The 19064-nt window shown below is 38.0% G+C and overlaps 1 protein-coding gene across 1 annotated transcript in view; it reads right to left on the reverse strand.

Annotated features, from left to right (window-relative positions):
• Positions 1-3730: 3730 nt before the first annotated feature.
• Positions 3731-19064, reverse strand: part of LOC150081740 (F-box only protein 7-like) — a 389948-nt gene continuing 374614 nt past the window's right edge. The window contains exon 11 of the mRNA XM_090379603.1: positions 3731-4001. Within this exon, the coding sequence (XP_090235729.1) occupies positions 3880-4001 (122 nt within the window). The 3' untranslated portion in view covers positions 3731-3879. The remainder of the gene's footprint in view (positions 4002-19064) is intronic.

Raw genomic sequence — 19064 nt, forward strand, 5'->3', positions numbered from 1 at the left:
GAGGCGGTGTTAGGTGGGTCACAAAACTGCTAGCTTAGAGGGATACAAGGACTAATAGATTAACAGTAGTCACTGGCAGAGGTGAAAGTGATTCTTGCACTCCTTCTATTGGAATGAGCAGATGCCTGGAAAACAAAATGCAGGATATTTCAGAGACTGCTGGGAGTCATTGCAGTACAATTAAACACATGGGTTGTGTTAGGATAGCTAAGAATAGGAACAGGTGTAGGTATACGTGCGTGTACACGAATGCTAGGAGTTTGGTAAATAAATTTGATGAATTTGAGGTATTGCTCAAAGCATCAAAGGCGGATATTGTTGGGATATCAGAGACGTGGTATCACACAGATAAAAGGAATGCAGAACTGGAATTCGGGGAGTATGTCTACAGAAAGGATAGGAAGGGAGGAGGGGTTATGCTATTAGTTAAGCAACATATAAAATCAAAAGAAGTGAAGCCAGTTGACATCGCTGGACAGTGCATTGTCGAGTCAGTTTGGTGTGACATAAGCATTGGGAGATCAAAATTGAGAGTAGGAGAGTGCTATAGGCCTAATGACTCTGATGAGTATAATAAGAAACTGTACAGGGAAATAGAGTGGGCCAGTAAATCAGAGAGTCTTATAAAGGGGGATTTTAATTTCCCAGATATTGACTGGAATTTGTAGGTTGGTCACTCACACACTAGCAAGGCTTTTGTGGATTTATTAGATGATTATTTTCTACATCAGCATGTTCAGGAGGCAACTAGAGGGAGTAATACTCTTGATTTGATTATTAGTAGTGATTCTTCATGCATTAAGAATCTGCAGATAAAGGAACCACTATGTGGCAATGATCACAGTGTGCTGAAGTGGGATTTACTCAAAGAGGTAACTACCATCAGGGGGTAAAGGGAAGGGTTATTGCTTTCGTAAAGGCAACTACGATGGTCTGAGACAGTATTTAAATTCTATACAGTGGGACCAACTGATGATGTTACCAACAGCAAATTCAAAATGGGAAGCATTCAAAGACCTTATCTTGGAAGCTACTAGGCTTTACATACCAACTAAGAAATATTGTTCAAGGTTTAACCAAAATGGATGTCAGATGAACTAATTAGACATATGGCAGAGAAGAAAAATGCATGGGATACATATAAATTAACATGTGACACAGAAGCCTATGATAGATATAAGTTGATCTGTAACCAAGTTACAAAGGAAGTTAGGCCGGCGAAGGCAGATTACGAGAAATAGTTGGCAAGGGATACAAAGAAAAACAGCAAAGAGTTCTTTACTTATGTAAACTCCAGAAGGAAGGGGATGAATCAGATTGGTCCACTTAATATCGATGGTTCAACTGTTGATGATCCTGCTCAGGTAGCTAACAAACTAAATGAATATTTTGCATCGACATTCACACAGGAGGACTTATTCAAAAAGGGAAATGCCAGAGGTGAAGTAAACTTTGGCAGTAAGATGGATAATCTTGTAATAACTGAGAGTAAAGTGGAGGAGAAACTGTTGAAGATAAACACAAGAAATGCACCTGGGGTGGATGGGATCTATCCAGTTATATTAAAGGAGGCAGCAAAGGAAGTAAGCAAAACCTTAGCCATAATTATGAGAGATTCCTCGAACTCAGGGGAGGTACCCATAGACTTGAGATGTGCAAATGTGACCCCAATTCACAAAGGAGGATCAAAGGCTAACACAAGTAATTATAGACTTGTGAGTTTAACTTCTGTTCCAGGAAAATTCCTGGAATTTTCCTGGAACAGAAAAATTCCAGGAATTCCTTCCCCTTAACAAAACCATGCTCGGACACAGCATGGTTTTGTTAAGGGGAAGCCTTACCTTACCAATTTGATTGGATACTATGATACAGTCACAAAAGAACTGGATGCAGGGAATAACTTTGATATTATACACTTGGATCTTAGAAAGGCTTTTGATACTGTTGCATATGGAAGACTGCTGCAAAAATTGGAGCAGTGTGGCATTGGAGGCAAATTGCTGCTATGGATAAAGGGGTGGTTGAAGGGGAGAAGACAGAGAGTGGTAATCAATGGACACTGCTAATTGTGGACTAATGTTATTAGTGGAGTCCCTGGAGGGCTCAGTGTTGGGTCCATTATTGTTTCTGTATTTATAAATAATATTGATGATGGTATATCAAGCTTAATGTCCAAGTTTGCAGACGATACAAAGGTTGGCAGGGTTGTTAAGGACACTACTGATGCTATGCTGCTGCAACAGTATCTGGAAAGGTTGAGCAGAGAGGTGGCAAATGAAGTTTAATATTGACAAATGTAAAGTACTACATATGGGAAAAAGCAACCCCAGAGCAACGTATCAACTCTGTGGTACTACACTGACTGGTAGAGAATGAAAAGGACCTGGGGGTAATTGTGCAGGCAGATATGAAGTTCTCTGAGTAGTGCAGATGGGCTGCAAGAGTGGCTCATGGTGTCTTGTCAATGATATACAGGAATTTTTCTAGCAGGGATAAGGTGATTATTCCCTTGTATAAGGCAATGGTCAGGTCACACCTTGAGTACTGTATACAGGTTTGGAGGCCTCATTTCAAGAAGCATGTAGAGCTGCTGGAACAAGTACAGAGAAGGGCAACAAGATTAGGGAATGGAACAAAGGGTTGGTCTTACGAAGAAAGGCTTAAGTTTTGCGAATTACAGTGTCTGGAGACTAGGAACTAGCGAGGTGATCTAGGTGTATAAAACCTTGAATGGTTTGAGCATGCTCAATGCTGATGGGATTCTTCCTCTTGCTCAGAATAATCACCTGAGAGTGCATAAATTCAAATTGAGGAAAGACAGATGTAGGATAGATGTGCGGAAATTTGCCTTTAGCCAGCGGGTAGTTGGTTGGTGGAACAGACTTCCATCCCTTGTTGTTGAAGTTGATAGCCTAAATAAATTTAAGTCTCAGCTGGACAGGTATGTCGAATGAACGGAGGGGTGAAGTTGAAGTTTTTTTTTTTTTTTTGGCTGATACTGCATAAGCTTGTTTTCTTGCATCATATGCCTATGCTAACCTTACCCCCCCCCCCCCAAAGGAACCTCTTGAGTTATGCAATTAAGTTGTTACTGCAAATCAATAGATAGGAGAAAATGAAGCTGAAACGAAAAAGCTACTGAAGATTAATACTGGAGCACAAATTCAACATTCTTTTTATTTTTAAAGCAATTTTTATAACATACTTTTCAATTAAAAATATATTAATTCTGAAGATCAGAACTGCTATACTGGATTTAACAGTAAATTCACACTGGCATAATTCTAATATTAATTAAATTTTTAATTTTTCTTTACTTAGTGCAACCGGTAAACCTCGGTGTACTTAGTAGCACTAGCAGAGTTAAAAAAAAAAAAAAGTATTCATTTTTTTTTGTTATCAATTACATGAAAACATAAAACAAAGGAATGTTGAAATAGACAGTACTAGACTAAACAATTGTCCAAATATTTGGACTAAAATCAGATTTTCTGCTCTGACACAACTGTTAGGAAATGTGTGGTAAATGAGAAATATGCTGATAGAAGAAAGTTTTACTTTATTAATTAAATTAAATAAATATTTAAAAATAGGTAAGTACTTATACATAAAGTTTACTTAAGATATTCATGATCTCCATGTATTAAGATATTGTAGAATCATGGAAAAGCAGTGAAAAAATTGAGACAAAGCAGCTTTAATAAATATATTGCATGTTCAACAACAAATATTTTGAAAACCAATTTCTTAAAGTATTAAATTTTATTTGGGAACAAATACTACACTTTAATTTTTAATATACATATTTTTTAAAATCTATAGCAAATCATAAAATTACAGAACTATAAGTTCTGCACTTTGATTTTCTGGTTCCTCCTTTTAAAAGAAGCGTGGCATTGGTATACGAGGTGCTGATGGTGGATACCATACATGGGGTATTAACTGATGATTTGATCGGTAAGCAAGACTGGGAAAAGCATCTTCTACTTCTGGAACAATTCCTAGTCATAAGATCAGTCATTATTAGGTAAGAGTACTACCATAATTGCACATTTTAAAAATAAAAATTCATGCTTAATTCTTGGATATAAATACAGTCCATTTCGGTTATTTGGGACACATCGGGACTAGTGCATTTTGGCCCGATTAAGCGGCTGCCCCAATTATCCGAAGTTTCACGTAAATAGTTAAAAATACAATGTACCCCCCCCTTTACAATTGGTTTAGGTGTACAATCAAATCAAATCACGTTATTACGAACTCACCATAGTAAAGTACCGTTCACTATACGATGTATAGTAAGCGCCGGTCATTGTGAATTGAATTTTAATTCTATTAAACAGCGATTCTAATTAGAGAAAATACGAGGAATATTATCCACAGGCTATAAAAGCAAAGATATATTAAGCACAGATTTACCCTTTATTACCTTACCAATTAAAAAATTAAATGATACGTGAAAATCGGAAGAATATACATGATAATCGGAATAATTGATACGTACTGTAATATGTACATAAAACGAGTTGACATTTATGTTTGGGGGTTAAAATTTAAAACAGTAAAAAGATAAGCAATCAATATCAAAGAACACGGCACACAAATTGCAAGTAACATGATACATGCAAGTGAGAACGGAGTAACGAGTTACAAAGTTTAAAAATAGGAATGAAGAGAAGATCTTAAAATTAATTTTTTTATATGACTGAAGATTTCATGGAAGTGTAAACACATTTCACCATAATAACCCACAGAATTCCAGCTGTCGGTATTATCGCAAATTCAATAAGATCGAGTTTACTACCTTTTATGATAGATTTCACTAACAGAAAAGCCCAATAAACAGGTGACTGCTAATTGTTTTTATTGATTTATGGTTGTGACCTCCAGAATTTTGACCAAACCACATGGTACCGTCGGAGACAATCGTAGGGTAATCTCCAGTGCAGTGGTCTCCTGCCCCGATTAAATGGCATGCTGTCCCAATTAAGCAAAGTAAGACATGGCTATTTTCATGATTGGTGTCTCTTTTTTAAGATTTGCTGCAAATAAACAGCTGCCCCGATTAACCGGAATCCACTGTATTTTGCTATTCTCTTGTGTGAAATTTCCCATATAAGTAAACACTATTAACTGTGTCAGTTTGTTTCCATTTTTATAGTTTAGAGGCAAGTGCAGAGAATCAATTCTACAAGGCCAAAAGAACAGTGTCTAAGAAAGCAGCTTAATGACTGCATTTTACTGTATAGGTTGATATATAAGGTCAGAACAGGTTATTTCCATACCCTATCTGGGGATACTCACCAAATGACCACACCATAAACTTGTTGTTATGATGGAGTTCAATGACACAGTCTACTAGGGTCAACCATAAACTTACACCATTAATTTTTTTTATCTTTCACACTGCATCTCCCTCCCCATATGTATTGACCCCCCATCCTATTGAACACAAGTATATATTACAAAGTCCTTGAACACATTTCGTTTTGTCAGCATTACCAAATTATGTACATGGGCATAATAAACAGATAATTAACTCCACATAATGGATATGGCAAAATAACAATTTAGTAAAGAAAATAAAATTAAAAGTACAATGCAAACCAAGTTTTGCCTACATGTTTCAAATAATCTTTTACTTACAATGTTTAATAAAGTGTTTCGTGGCCTTTGACCTCAATTACATACACAGTATTGTCACTTCAGACTGAAGCAATTTCTGATAACTGGATGGTGACATTTTGTTCCGTTCCTCCATGAACAAAGCAGTCAATTCAACTATTGATTGTGGAGGTGTTAGTTTGACTCAAAGCTAAGGTTCATCACAGGTGTTCACAAGGCCTTCTTAGATTCCTAACGAATTTGGGCAGGCCCATAAAGTTTTTGCATGCATATGCCAAACCAAGTCACTATAAGCTGAAGTTATATATGGTTCACTATCAACGAAACAGAGGGAGGGTTCCCCCCATACTGCTATCACAGTATAGTAAAAACAGAATTGTGCGAAATGTCATTATACTTAAACCACATGGCAATGGCACTTCTGACAGAATTCACAGTTGGAATGACACAATGATATTTACCAGAATGTGTAATGTACATCTTAGATTACACACTCTGGTATCCAACAGCACAAACCATGATGCCTCCATAGCCAGGTGGGCAGGAGCAGTAGTGCGTAGCACACACTTCTTGATTAGACCGGGATTTGAGCCCGTGATCACCAAATACAGAGGATGCGGAAAGGTAGGGAATGATCACCACATATCCTCGGAGCAATATGGCCTTAGTTGTTAATGCTCCTAAAAACCAAATAACAAGCACAAAACATCTCATTACATGGCTTTCAGTCGTGTATTGAGCCCGTGATCACCAAATACAGAGGATGCGGAAAGGCAGGGAATGATCACCACATATCCTCGGAGCAATATGGCCTTAGTTGTTAATGCTCCTAAAAACCAAATAACAACAAATAACAAGCACAAAACATCTCATTACATGGCTTGTAGCCATGAAGAGTATTGTGTATGGCATGTGTCTTTTGTATGCAATAAAAAGTTCTTCTCTCAGTTTATCATAATTAACTGAATTACAGTTTCTTTGTACTGAATATTTAAAAGTAGCAAACCATTAATTAAAAGTTTTGCGGTAAGGATTATTTTACAATTTGCACAGGTAACAAATAAAAGTTATTTGTTACACTTTACTATAACTATTGCTTTTACTATTTTACTATTGCTGCTATGTTTAAAGGGATGGTTGAGTGGGAGAAGGCAGAGAGTGGTAATCAATGGACACCTAGTCTGGGGCATGATATTTTAAATATCATGCCCCAGACTAGAGCAGCAAAGCAACGGGCACAAAGTCGCAGGATTGCTGTGACTCGGGGGAGAACAGAGGGGGCAATTCTCCAATGAATCACAGCCTAAAAAAATGTGCAATATGTGAAATGTTTGCCGAACTCTGGAACAGAACATAATCTAGCCGAGGAGAATGTCTTTGTGTGTGCCAGGTCCAGAGAGTGTGTCTAGAAATTAGGCATCAACTCAGCGTTCTACTGGGCATCTATGAGAGCTTGAGGTGTAGGGTAGATGCCCTCGAAGAAATTAATATGAGGGGCCCGTTAAACTCTCAGCTACCCAATTCAATGCCACAGCTCACTCCTGGGCATCAGACAACACAGCGGCAATTTCCAAGGCAGAATGCACTGGTTCCAAAGGAACTAGTTATTGTTGGTGACTATTGTCAGGGAGATGGGGAATATATTGTGTAAAAAGGATAGATGGAACAGGACCAGAGTATGTCTGCCAGGGGCAAAAGTTGATGATGTTGTAAAGCATATATCATCTTTTAAGGGCACAAAAGGTGATATTGTTGTACAAGTTGGCACTAATGACATTAAGAGTAAGAGATCTGCAGATTTACTTAATAATGTTGCAAAAAAGTTGAGTGTTAGGTTAAATTTGGAAGTGTCTGCAATTCTGCCCAGACACGATAGGAGGGAGTACATGATGAGAGCCTTATCAATCAATTTGGCCCTGGAGGGAATGTGCAAGGCTCAAGGGGTAGAATTTTTTTCAGCGTGGTCTGTGCTTGTTAACAGGAGAGACTGCTTCTACAGGGATGGGATACACTTAAATAGAAAGGCGGAATATTTGCTGATGCTATTCAGGCAGTGTTAGGTGGATCGGAAAACTGCTAGCTTGGGAGGATTCAGAGACTAAAAGGTTAAAAGTAGCCACAGGCAGAGGTGAAGGTGATTCTTGCACAACTTCTATTAGAATAAGTAGCGACCTGGAGAGAGGGGTGCTGGGGGTTTCAGGGACTGATGGCAGTCATCGTGAAACAGGTGGGTATATGGGATGTGTCAGGGTAACTAGGAATAGGTGCATGTATACCAATGCTAGAAGTATAGTAAATAAATTTGATGAATTTCAAGTGTTGGTGAAGACATCAAAGGCGGATATTGTTGGAATATCAGAGACGTGGTGTCACACTAATATTAGGAATGGAGAACTGGAATTTGGGGAGTACAATGTGTACAGAAAGGATAGATAGGATAGGATAGGAAGGGAGGATGTGTCATGCTGTTAATTAAGAAAAACATAAAATCAAAAGAAGTGCATCCAGTTGATATAGATGAACAGTGCACTGTTGAGTCAGTTTGATGTGACATAAGCACTGCAAAAGCAAAAATAAGAGTTGTGTGTTATAGGCCTAATGACTCGAATGAGTACAATGAACAATTGTACAGAAAAAGAGTGGGCAAGTAAATCAGAATGTCTTATAATGGCGGATTTTAACTTCCCAGATAGTGACTGGAACTTGTGGGTTGGTCACTCACACACTAGTAAGACTTTTGTGGATTTATTGGATGATTGTTTTCTGCAGCAGCATGTTCGAGAGGCAACCAGAGAGGGTAATACTTGATCTGGTTATCAGCAGTGATCAGTCGTGTATTAAGAATTTGCAGATAAAGGAACCACTAGGTGGCAGTGATCACAGTGTACTGATGTGGGATTTACTTAAAGATATAATTACCATCAGGGGTAAAGGAAAGGGTTTTTGCTTCCGTAAAGGCAAGTACAGTGGTCTCAGACAGTTTTAAAATTCTATACAGTGGGATCAACTGACGATGTTACCAACAGTAAATTCTAAGTGGGAAGCATTCAAGGAATTAATCGTGGAAGCTACTAAAAGTTTCATACCTATTAAGAAATATTGTTCAAAGTTTAGGCCTAAATGGTTATCAAATGAACTAACGAGACTCGTGACAGAGAAGAAAAATGCATGGGATGAATATAAATTATCAAGCGACTCAGAAGCCTATGGCAGATGTAACCCAGTCTGTAATCAGGTCACAAAGGAGGTTAGGCAGGCGAAGGCAGATTACGAGAAATCTTTGGCAAAGGATGCTAAGAAAAACAGCAAGGATTTCTTTACTTATATAAACTCTAAAAGGAAGGGGATGAATCCTGATTGGTCCACTTGATATTGATGGTTCAATTGTTTATAATCCTGCTCAGATAGTAAACAAACTGAATGAGTATTTTGCATCTACATTCACACAGGAGGAGTTATTAAGGTTTGAAAATGGCAGAAGGTTATCAAATTGTTGCAGGGTACTTATTGATTTTGTAATAACTGAGAGCAAAGTGGTGGAGAAATTGTTGTAGTTAAACATAAGAAAGGCATCTGGGGTGGATGGGATCTATCCAGTTATATTATAGGAGGCGGCGGCAAAGCAACTAAGCCACAATTATGAGAGCATCTTTGGACTCAGGGGAGGTCCCCACGGACTGGAGATGTGCAAATGTATCCCCAATTCACAAAGGGGATCGAAGGGTGGCACGAGTAATTACAGATCAGTTAGTTTAACTTCTGTTCCGGGTAAAATGATGGAGTCACTGGTTAAGGATGCATTGCAGGATCATCTAGACAAGAGTGCAGCAATAATTCAGACACAGCATGGGTTTTGTCTGACAAAACCCATGCTGTGTTTTGGGAAACAAGTTTTGTTTCCTGTGTTTTGTCAGACAAGACTTTCCCTTTGGAAAGTCTTGTCTGACAAATCTGATAGGATATGATGTGGTTACAAAGGAACTGGATGCAAAAAATAATTTTGATATCATATATTTGGATTTCAAGAAAGCTTTTGCCACCGTTGGGCATGGAAGACTATTGTACAAATTGGAGCAGAATGGCATTAAGGGTGAGTTGCTACAATGGATAAAAGGATGGTTGAGCGGGAGAAGACAGAGAGTGGTAATCAATGGGTGCTGCTCTTTGTGGATTAATGTTATTAGTGGAGTCCCACAGGGTTCGGTGTTGGGTTCACTGTTGTTTTGTATATTTGTCAATGATATTGATGAAGGTATATATCAGGCTTAGTGTCGTAGTTTGCAGACGATACAAAGGTTGGCAGTGTTGTTAATGACAGTAATGGCAGTGTGCTACTGCAACAGGATCTACAAAATTTGGGCGGATGGGCTAAGAAGTGGCAACTGAAGTTTAACCTTAAAAAATGCAAAGTACTGCATATGGGTAGAAGTAATCCCAGAGAAAGTAACAACTGTGTGGTATTGCACTTAAGGTGGTAGAAAACGAAAAAGACCTGGGAGTAATTGTGCAGCCAGATATTAAGTTTTCTGAGGAATGCAGACAGGCTGCCAGAGCAGGTCATGGGGTTTTGTCAATGATATATTGGAATTTTTCTAGCAGGGAAAAGGAACTGATTGTCCCTCTGTATAAGGCAATGGTCAGGCCATGCCTTGAGTACTGCGTACAGGTCTGGAGGCCTCATTTTAGGATGGATGTAGATTTTCTTGAGCATGTACAGAGAAGGGCAACAAGATTGGTAAGGGGAATGAAGGGATTCTGGTAAGGGGAATGAAGGGATTCTCTTACCAAGAGAGGCTTAACTTCTGCAAATTGCAGTGGCTGGAGTCTAGGCATCTGCGTGGTGATCTGATTGAGGTGTATAAGGCCTTGAATGGGTTGAGCACGCTGAATTCTGATGGGATCCTTCCACTTGTTCAGATTACGAACCTAAGGGGGAATAAATTCAAATTAAGAAAAGACAGATGTAGAATAGATGTGCAGAAATTTAGCCAGTGGGTGGTTAATTGCTGGAAGAAACTTCCATCTGTCGTGGAAGTTGATAGGTTAAATAAATTTAAGGAGGAACTGGACAGGATTTGGAGGGAATGGTGCGATTTTTTTTTTTTGGCTGATTCTGCATAAGCTCATACACTTGCTTTCTTGCACCACATGCCACTACTACTACTACACTGCTCTTCGTTGACTAATGTTATTAGTTGAGTCCATTGTTGTTTTCTGTATTTATTAATGATATTGATGACGGTATATCATGCTTAATGTCCAAGTTTGTACACAATACGAAGGTCGGCAGGGTTGTTAATGACACTAATGACTACACTGCTACAACAGGATCTAGAAAAGTTGAGCAGATGGGCTGAGAGGTGGCAACTGAAGTTTAACCTTGACAAATGTAAAGTACTGCATATGGGAAGTAGTAACCCCAGAGTAGCGTATCAACTATGTGGTACTACACTGACAGTGGTAGAGAGTGAAAAGTGAAAAGAATGGAAGAGAGTGAAAAGTTTTCTGAGCAGTGCAGATAGTCTGCAAGAGTAGCTCAGGGTGTCTTGCCAATGATATACAGGATTTTTAAGTAGGGATAAGGAGGTGATTATCCCTTTTTGTATAAGGCAATGGTCAGGCCACACCTTGAGCACTGTAATACAGGTCTGGTGGTCTCATTTTAAGAAGGATGTAGAGCTGTTGGAACTAGTACAGAGAAGGGCAACAAGATTAGTGAATGGAACAAAGGGTTGATCTTATGAAGAAAGGGTTAAGTTTTGCAAATTACAGTGTCTGGAGACTTGGCACCTGTGAGGTGATCTGATTGATATGTATAAAGCTGTGAATGGTTTGAGCATGCTCAGTGCTGATGGGATTCTTCCTCTTGCTCAGAATAATCGTCTGAGAGGGCATAAATTCAAATTGACGAAGGACAGTTGTAGGATAGATGTGCGGAAGTTTGCCTTTAGCCAGCAGGTGGTTGGTTGCTGGAACAAACCTCCATCTGTCGTTGTAGAAGTTGATAGCTTAAACAGATTCAAGGCAGAACTAGAGAAAAATTTGGAGCGATTGGATGGATGATATGAGAAGGGCCGTTTTTTTTTTTTTTTTATATAAGCTTGCTTTCTTGCATTATGTGTCCCGCTAATGCTAATAACAAATAACCTTTGTTACAGTAAACAACAGTATATTTTTCAATGTGGTCTGCTGTAAATCTGTGGCATTTATTGCCTTAAGTAATTTTTGAGGTAGAGAACATTCTTTCCATATCAACAGAAGTGATTGAGTTAAATCTAAAAAGGTGAGCCTTTGAAACCTCTACTTGAAACATAAGTAAACAAAAAAAAAAGTCATTGGTGTTTTTTTTAATATGAAATCTGGAGTTTTTTTTTTTTAAAAAAACATCAAATTAATTTTTTTTTTTCTGCCTTTTGGTCTCCATGGTTTAAATTTCCATCTGAACTTTCTCTACTCTTCAACTGCACTGCTCAAAGATAGAGCCTCCACATTTCAGGTTCACTTACTAAATTAGCTAATCAAGGAAAATGAATTGCAATGAATAGCAAACATTTTCAAGCCAAATAATCTGAAATAACTACCCTTAGCAGTACCAGTAGCTGCGGTATCCAGAGTATAAACAATTTATGATTATAAATTGACAATTGAGAACTTTACCCATTGTAATAAATTAACTGTGCATTATTTACTCCCAGTTATAGTTTGTATATATGTTTGTAATGCTACTCATTGTTATATTTCACAATACGCCATTTTTACTGAAACACAATTGTATGTGTGGGACAGTAAATTATTTTTCGCAGGAGTATCCAACTCTTGCTTTCCAAAGTTATTTGTATGTTTGCCCTTTCAATATTTCTCGTTTTGTCACTGCGCTGACTGAAATAAGATGCCACTTGTTAAAGTTAGATAAGTATGTGCTGTTCCTTAAAAGTGTAAGGAACAGCATGGAATGTACAAGTATATTAGCAAAACATCCCCGTCTTTTATTATTTTATTGGCTTGTTTTGATATTTGTCCGTGCTACTTCAACTTCATTATTTTGTTCCTGTATCGATGCACCCACCCTTTGTTGTAAGACTATATTTTAAAGCGATAGATGTTCCCCTTCTTCGAAGAGTATTGGTCCCATGTCTATTACTTTCGGTTTCTTCACAGCTGTGCTCTGAAATAGTCAGAAAACTGTGATAATGAGCCATAACACTGTTGATTTTATTTTCTTTTTTTTAACAATATACAAGTAAGGAATATTCCATCCACGAGTGCAAGTACTGAACATGATGAGCCCAAAAAAAAAGAAACAAAAATTAATGTGCAAACAGTATAGTGATAATTATTTGTTTGGTTTTTTCTGGTGTGGTGATAAAACATGACCAATCACTGAGTGTCTTGTGTGCTGAAAAAAACTTGGCAATGCTGCTATGATCCCCAGTAAACTGAAATGCCATTTCTCAACAAAACATTCTTCTCTGGCATGCAGTGATATCAAGGAGGTACAGACATTTTTAAGAGTTGAGGGGCATGAGTATGCAGAGTTATTGCAGATGATGAATGGGTGACTAAGTTGGCAATCTTTACGATATTTTTATCACTTGAATGAGCTAAACCGAAAAATGCAAGGTAAGAACGAAAATCTTTTTTACAAGTATGGATAAGATTTAAGGCTTTCAGAATAAGCTGGATTTGTGGATACATTGCATTGCAAATGGGTCGTTTCAGATGTTCTCAACTGTATGGCTGCTTGGTGCTGTACTTCATTAAAGAGAATTTAGATAACTTGCAGCAGAAGTTCAAGGATTATTTTGGAGAGAGCACTGCAGATTTTGACTGGGTTCGTGATCCATTTGTTGTGGATGCAAAATCTATTCCAGTGAATGTACAAGAGGAACTAACAGATCTGAAGGTGGACACATTTTGGTTGCCAATAAGGAAAGAATACCCGGCTAACTCCGAGATGCCAATTAATGTGTTATTACTATTTTCGACTACATGTTTGTGTGAACTGGGCTTTTCGACCTTGACTGAAATTAAAACATCAAAGAGGGAGAGAGACTCGGATCCATTGATGAAGAAAAGGCATTGTCAACAATTCCACCATGCATCATCAGCCGTCTGTGTTCAGCAAAGCAGGCACAAGTATCACATTGAAGGTATGCATAGTTATCTGGTTTAATACTAATAGATTTTTTTTTTTTTTTTTTTTGGCTTTGCTTTTGTACAGTGATTTAGGATTCATAAAATGTTAATATATGCATGAGCCAATTTCTGTTGGATTGTTGGAACAATAATAATTAATTTTATTGGGACTCAGTATATTTATATTAACATTTTGATATGCTGTGTTGTGTCATGGATAGCTTAAGGTGTGCGTGCTGCAAAGAGAAAAAGACTGTGGAACATTGCCCTCCTTTGCCAAAATAGTCGCTTGTGGAAGATCTCTTTTATACTAGAAAAGTTCTTCCAGACTGTTTCTACAAGCATATGCCAGACATGAGTTACGCAAATAACGTGGAATATGTTTGGATAGAAAACCTTTAATGCAGAAACTACTTTTACATATACAAAGCAATTACCAATAAAAAAATGCCAAACAAAATTTTTTGGCTATGAGTCAATTCTTAGTTCGGCCATAACAACTGCAAAGAATCATTCACATACCTTGCAACATGGAGTGATTCATGTTTCAGAGAACCTTACAAGTAAACAAATGTGGATGAAGAATTTCTGCATGCATCGCATTTTTTACGTATGAAATGTGCAAATGTATTAATTGTTGGAACAGACTTCCATCTGTGAAAGTGGATAGTGTGAATAAATTTAAGGAAGGACTATACAAATTATTAGTGGGAATGGACAGATATAATGTGGGTGGTTTTTTTTGTTTTTCTGATGCTGTATAGCTTGCTTCCTTGCATATTAGTAGTTTGCCACTGTTAATGCTAAGATAATGGCCAGAAGAATATTATTTCATTGTGTACTTAAGTATAGTTCTGAGTGGTGTACTTACAGCAATTTTCTGTAGTGTTGAAATAGCATTAATTGATTTATACAATATTTTTCACAAAAATCACTAGAAAACTGTATTGCTTAACTTAAATAAATTCAAGGAAGAACTAGACAAAATTTTTGGAGGCAATGGATGGGTGAAATGGGCAGTTTTTTTTTTTTGGCTGATGCTGTATCTTGCTTTCTTGCATCATATGCCACTGCTATTGCTAACAGAATTTTATTTTAGTATTAGATGAAATATTATTATTATTATTTTTATTAATAGCCATATGATGCAAGGAAGCCTAAGGATTATGCTGCACCAGGAAAAAAAAAATTCCCAAGTTGCCCTGAGAGAGAGAGAGAGAGAGAGAGAGAGAGAGAGAGAGAGAGAGAGAGAGAGAGAGAGAGAGAGAGAGAGTCAGAGTCAGAGTCAAAAGTAGAAGTGAATCACCAAGAAAGAGAAGAATGATGATATCCAGCTCAGGACCCTGGGTGTGCCAAGCCCATACTCACCAGATATAAGCCCCCGGGGTTTATATTATAAAGAGCTCAGTGCTATCAGCTTCAACATACTTTTCAGTCCTGATGTCCTAGGCTTGGATCCATTATAACAACCCTTAGGCTAAAATTTTATACGAAAACATTTTTACACAAAATTTTACCAATAGACACATATGCACTAAGGATGATGTTTTGTTTTTCACAAACTAAAGAATTAAAATTCAGCAAGCATAATTTTCAATATTTTTTTTGTATTTTCCCTTTTCTTTTTTATGGAAAATACTGAACTAGATAAACTTAATAAATGGTAGCAATAGCTTAATTTTTAGTACTCAACTTAATATAAACTGCAGTTGGATTTAGAATAAGTGAAGTGGAAATTAGCTAAAATTGATGTTAATATGGGTGACCTTAATTGTTTTGAACGGAATTAAAATGCACTCAAGGAAATAGAAGTGCATGTCTTCATCCTTGGTTGTCATGAAATAAATTGAAAAAATTGGAACTTGAGAATGTAATCACAGAGACCAACAGCCATAATGATTGGCTTTCGTATTAACACCTTCAGTTGGTAATAGTGAACAAGAGAGAGCACGTGAATATAAAGAACTCTTAAGTTCCCGTGATGCTCTTTGATGCATGCGGGAATCTCAGATGCGTGAGATTCCAGGCCGGGGAGAGATTATATGGTAGTTTTGTGTTTGAAACATTAAATTTAGAATGATGTTGGAACCATTCTATGAGTACGTCGTGCGGACGTACATTTTTGCCGCTCCTGGAACAGAAGTTTTTTCTGATTTATTTTCTGTTTTATTAGCTTAAATTGGCATATTAACTTATTTTCTAGAGTAGTTTTATATTTTTATTTACGATACTTAGAGTAAATTAACTTAGATAGAGATTTTGTAGGTATTACTTAGTATCGGAAAGGGTATCAAATCTACGTGTTTATCGTTTGTAAATAGCCGCCATTGTTACGCGATACAAAATATCTCGAAATAGATAGCATAAGCTTAATATAGTATAGAATATTACATAATATTGTCAATTAATCATATAATTAATCTTGTTGAACTTCATTGTCAATTAAATTGTACTTTTAACTATACATATAACGACTTGGGTTACGTAAAATAAATAATTAGTAAAAAATAAATAATTAATACTTAACTTGATACGGAAGTTATATAAAGGGATTTCGTAGATAACACTCGATACTGAAACATAAATATAGAGTTCTAACTGTGTTGAGATATAAGTTTAGGGTTTTAATTTTGTACTGAAATTGAAATTTTATTGAAATTAAATCAAAATCATGACTCTGACCAGAGCAGCAAAGCAAAAGGCTCAAGCTAATGGGAGTGCTGTGGCTCAGGGGAGAACTGAGGGGGGCAGTTGCCCTCTGAATCACAGCCTATTAAAATGCACTAATTGCTTGATGTTTGTGGAGCAGTCAGGTACGGGACATTATACTGCCATGGGGGATGTCTTTGTGTGCGCGCGATGCAAGGAGTGTAAGGAAATCAGGCGACAACTCAGCATTGTTATGGGCCTATATGAGAACTTGAAGGACAGGGTGGATGCCCTTGGATTAATAGTAAGGGGCCCATCAAGCTCTCAGCTGCCCACACCAATGCCACAGCTTGCACTTGGTCATCACGCAACACAGTGGCAGCTCCAAAGGCAGAATGCGCTGGTCCCAAAGGAACTAGTAGTTGTTGGTGACTCTATTGTCAGGGAAACGGGAAACATGCTTTGTAAAAAGGATAGGTGGAACAGGACCAGGGTATGTCTGCCAGGGGCAAAGGTTGATGACACGTTGTAGAGCGGATATCATCTTTTAAGGGCACAAAAGGTGATATAGTTGTACACGTTGGCTTAACAAGTACAGGTCACTGTTGAAAAAAAGCCGTGAATTAGGGTTGAATTTGAAAGTGTCTGCAATTCTCCCCAGACACGATAGGAGGGAGTATATGATGAGAGCCCTGTCGATCAATTCGGCCCTGAAAGGATTGTGCAAGGCTCAAGGGCTAGAATTTTTTTTCGCCTGGTCTGTACTTGTTTACAGGAGAGACTGCTTCTAGAGGGATGGGATACACTTAAATAGAAAAGGTGCAAGAATATTTGCTGATGCTATCGAGGCAGTGTTAGGTGGGTCGGAAAACTGCTAGATTGGGGGGATACAATGACTAATAGATTAACAGTAGCCACTGGCAGAGGTGAAAGTGATTCTTGCTCTGTTTCTATTGGAATGAGCCGCAGCCTGGAAAATAAGATGCAGGATATTTCAGAGACTGCTGGGAATCATTGGGGTACAAATAAACACATAGGTTGTGTTAGGGTAGCTAAGAAAAAGAACAGGTGCATGTATACTTGCGTGTACACCAATGCTAGGAGTTTAGTAAATAAATTTGATGACTTTGACGTATTGCTCAAAACATCAAAGGCAGATACTGAGGGGATTTCAGAGACGTGGTGTCACACAGATATAAGGAATGCAGAACTGAAATTTGGGGAGTACAATGTCTACAGAAAGGATAGGAAGGGAGGGGGTTATGCTATTAGTTAAGAAATACATAAAATCCAAGGAAGTGAAGCCAGTCGACATCGCTGGACAGTGCAGTGTCGAGTCAGTTTGGTGTGACATAAGCATTGGGAGATCAAAATTGAGAGTAGGAGTGTGCTATAGGCCTAATGACTCTGATGAGTATAATAAGAAACTGTACAGGGAAATAGAATGGGCCAGTAAATCAGAGAGTCTTATAATGGGGGATTTTAATTTCCCAGATATTAACTGCAATTTGGGGGCTGGTCACTCACACACTAGCAAGGCTTTTGTGGATTTATTGGATGACTGTTTTCTACATCAGCATGTTCGGGAGGCAAATAGAGGGAGTAATACTCTTGATCTGATTATCAGTAGTGATTCTTCATGCATTAAGAATCTGCAGGTAAATGAACCACCAGGTGGCATTGATCACAGTGTGCTGAAGTAGGATTTACTCAAAGATGTAACTACCATTAGGGGTAAAGGGAAGGGTTATTGCTTTCGTAAAGGCGACTACGATGGACTGAGACAGTATTTAAATTCCAAACAGTGGGACCAACTTATTTTTTTTTTTGATTTGGTGGTTGTTGGCGCATCGGCTTCTGTGGCCATATTGCACCTCCCAAGGTTTTTGCAGTACTTTGATCCAAGCCCGAGGCGGCAATCAAACCAGCGACCTTTGGGTTGCCGGGCAAGTACTTTACCCACTTGGCTAGCCCGGTCGGCTGACCAACTTATGATGTTACCAACAGCAAATTCAAAATGGGAAGCATTCAAAGAACTTATCTTGGAAGCTACTAGGCTTTACATACCAACAAAGAAATATTGTTCAAGGTTTAGGCCTAAGTCGATGTCAGATGAACTAATGAGACATATGGCAGAGAAGAAAAATGCATGGGATACATACAAATTAACATGTGATTGTATGATAGATACAAGTTGATCTGTAACCAAGTTACAAAGGAGGTTAGGCAAGCAAAGGCAGATTACGAGAAATCTTTGGCAAGGGATGCAAAGAAAAACAGCAAAGAGTTCTTTACTTATGCAAACTCTAGAAGGAAGGGGATGAATCAGATTGGTCCACTTGATATCGATGGGTCAACTGTTGATGATCCTGCTCAGGTAGCTAACAAACTGAATGAATATTTTGCATCGACATTCACACATGAGGAGTTATTCAGCGAGGGGAATGCCAGAGGTGTATTCAACTCTGGCAGTAAGCTAGAGAATCTTGTAATAACTGAGAGTAAAGTGGAGGAGAAATTGTTGAAGATAAATACAAGAAAGGCACCTGGGGTGGATGGGATCTATCCAGTTATATTAAAGGAGGCAGCAAAATAAGTAAGCAAACCCTTAGCCATAATTATGAGAGCTTCCTTGGACTCAGGGGAAGTACCCA

This window comes from Mastigoproctus giganteus, chromosome 8 (genome assembly GCF_048544385.1).
Source record: "Mastigoproctus giganteus isolate SK-2022 chromosome 8, ASM4854438v1, whole genome shotgun sequence".
NCBI lineage: Eukaryota > Metazoa > Arthropoda > Arachnida > Uropygi > Thelyphonidae > Mastigoproctus > Mastigoproctus giganteus.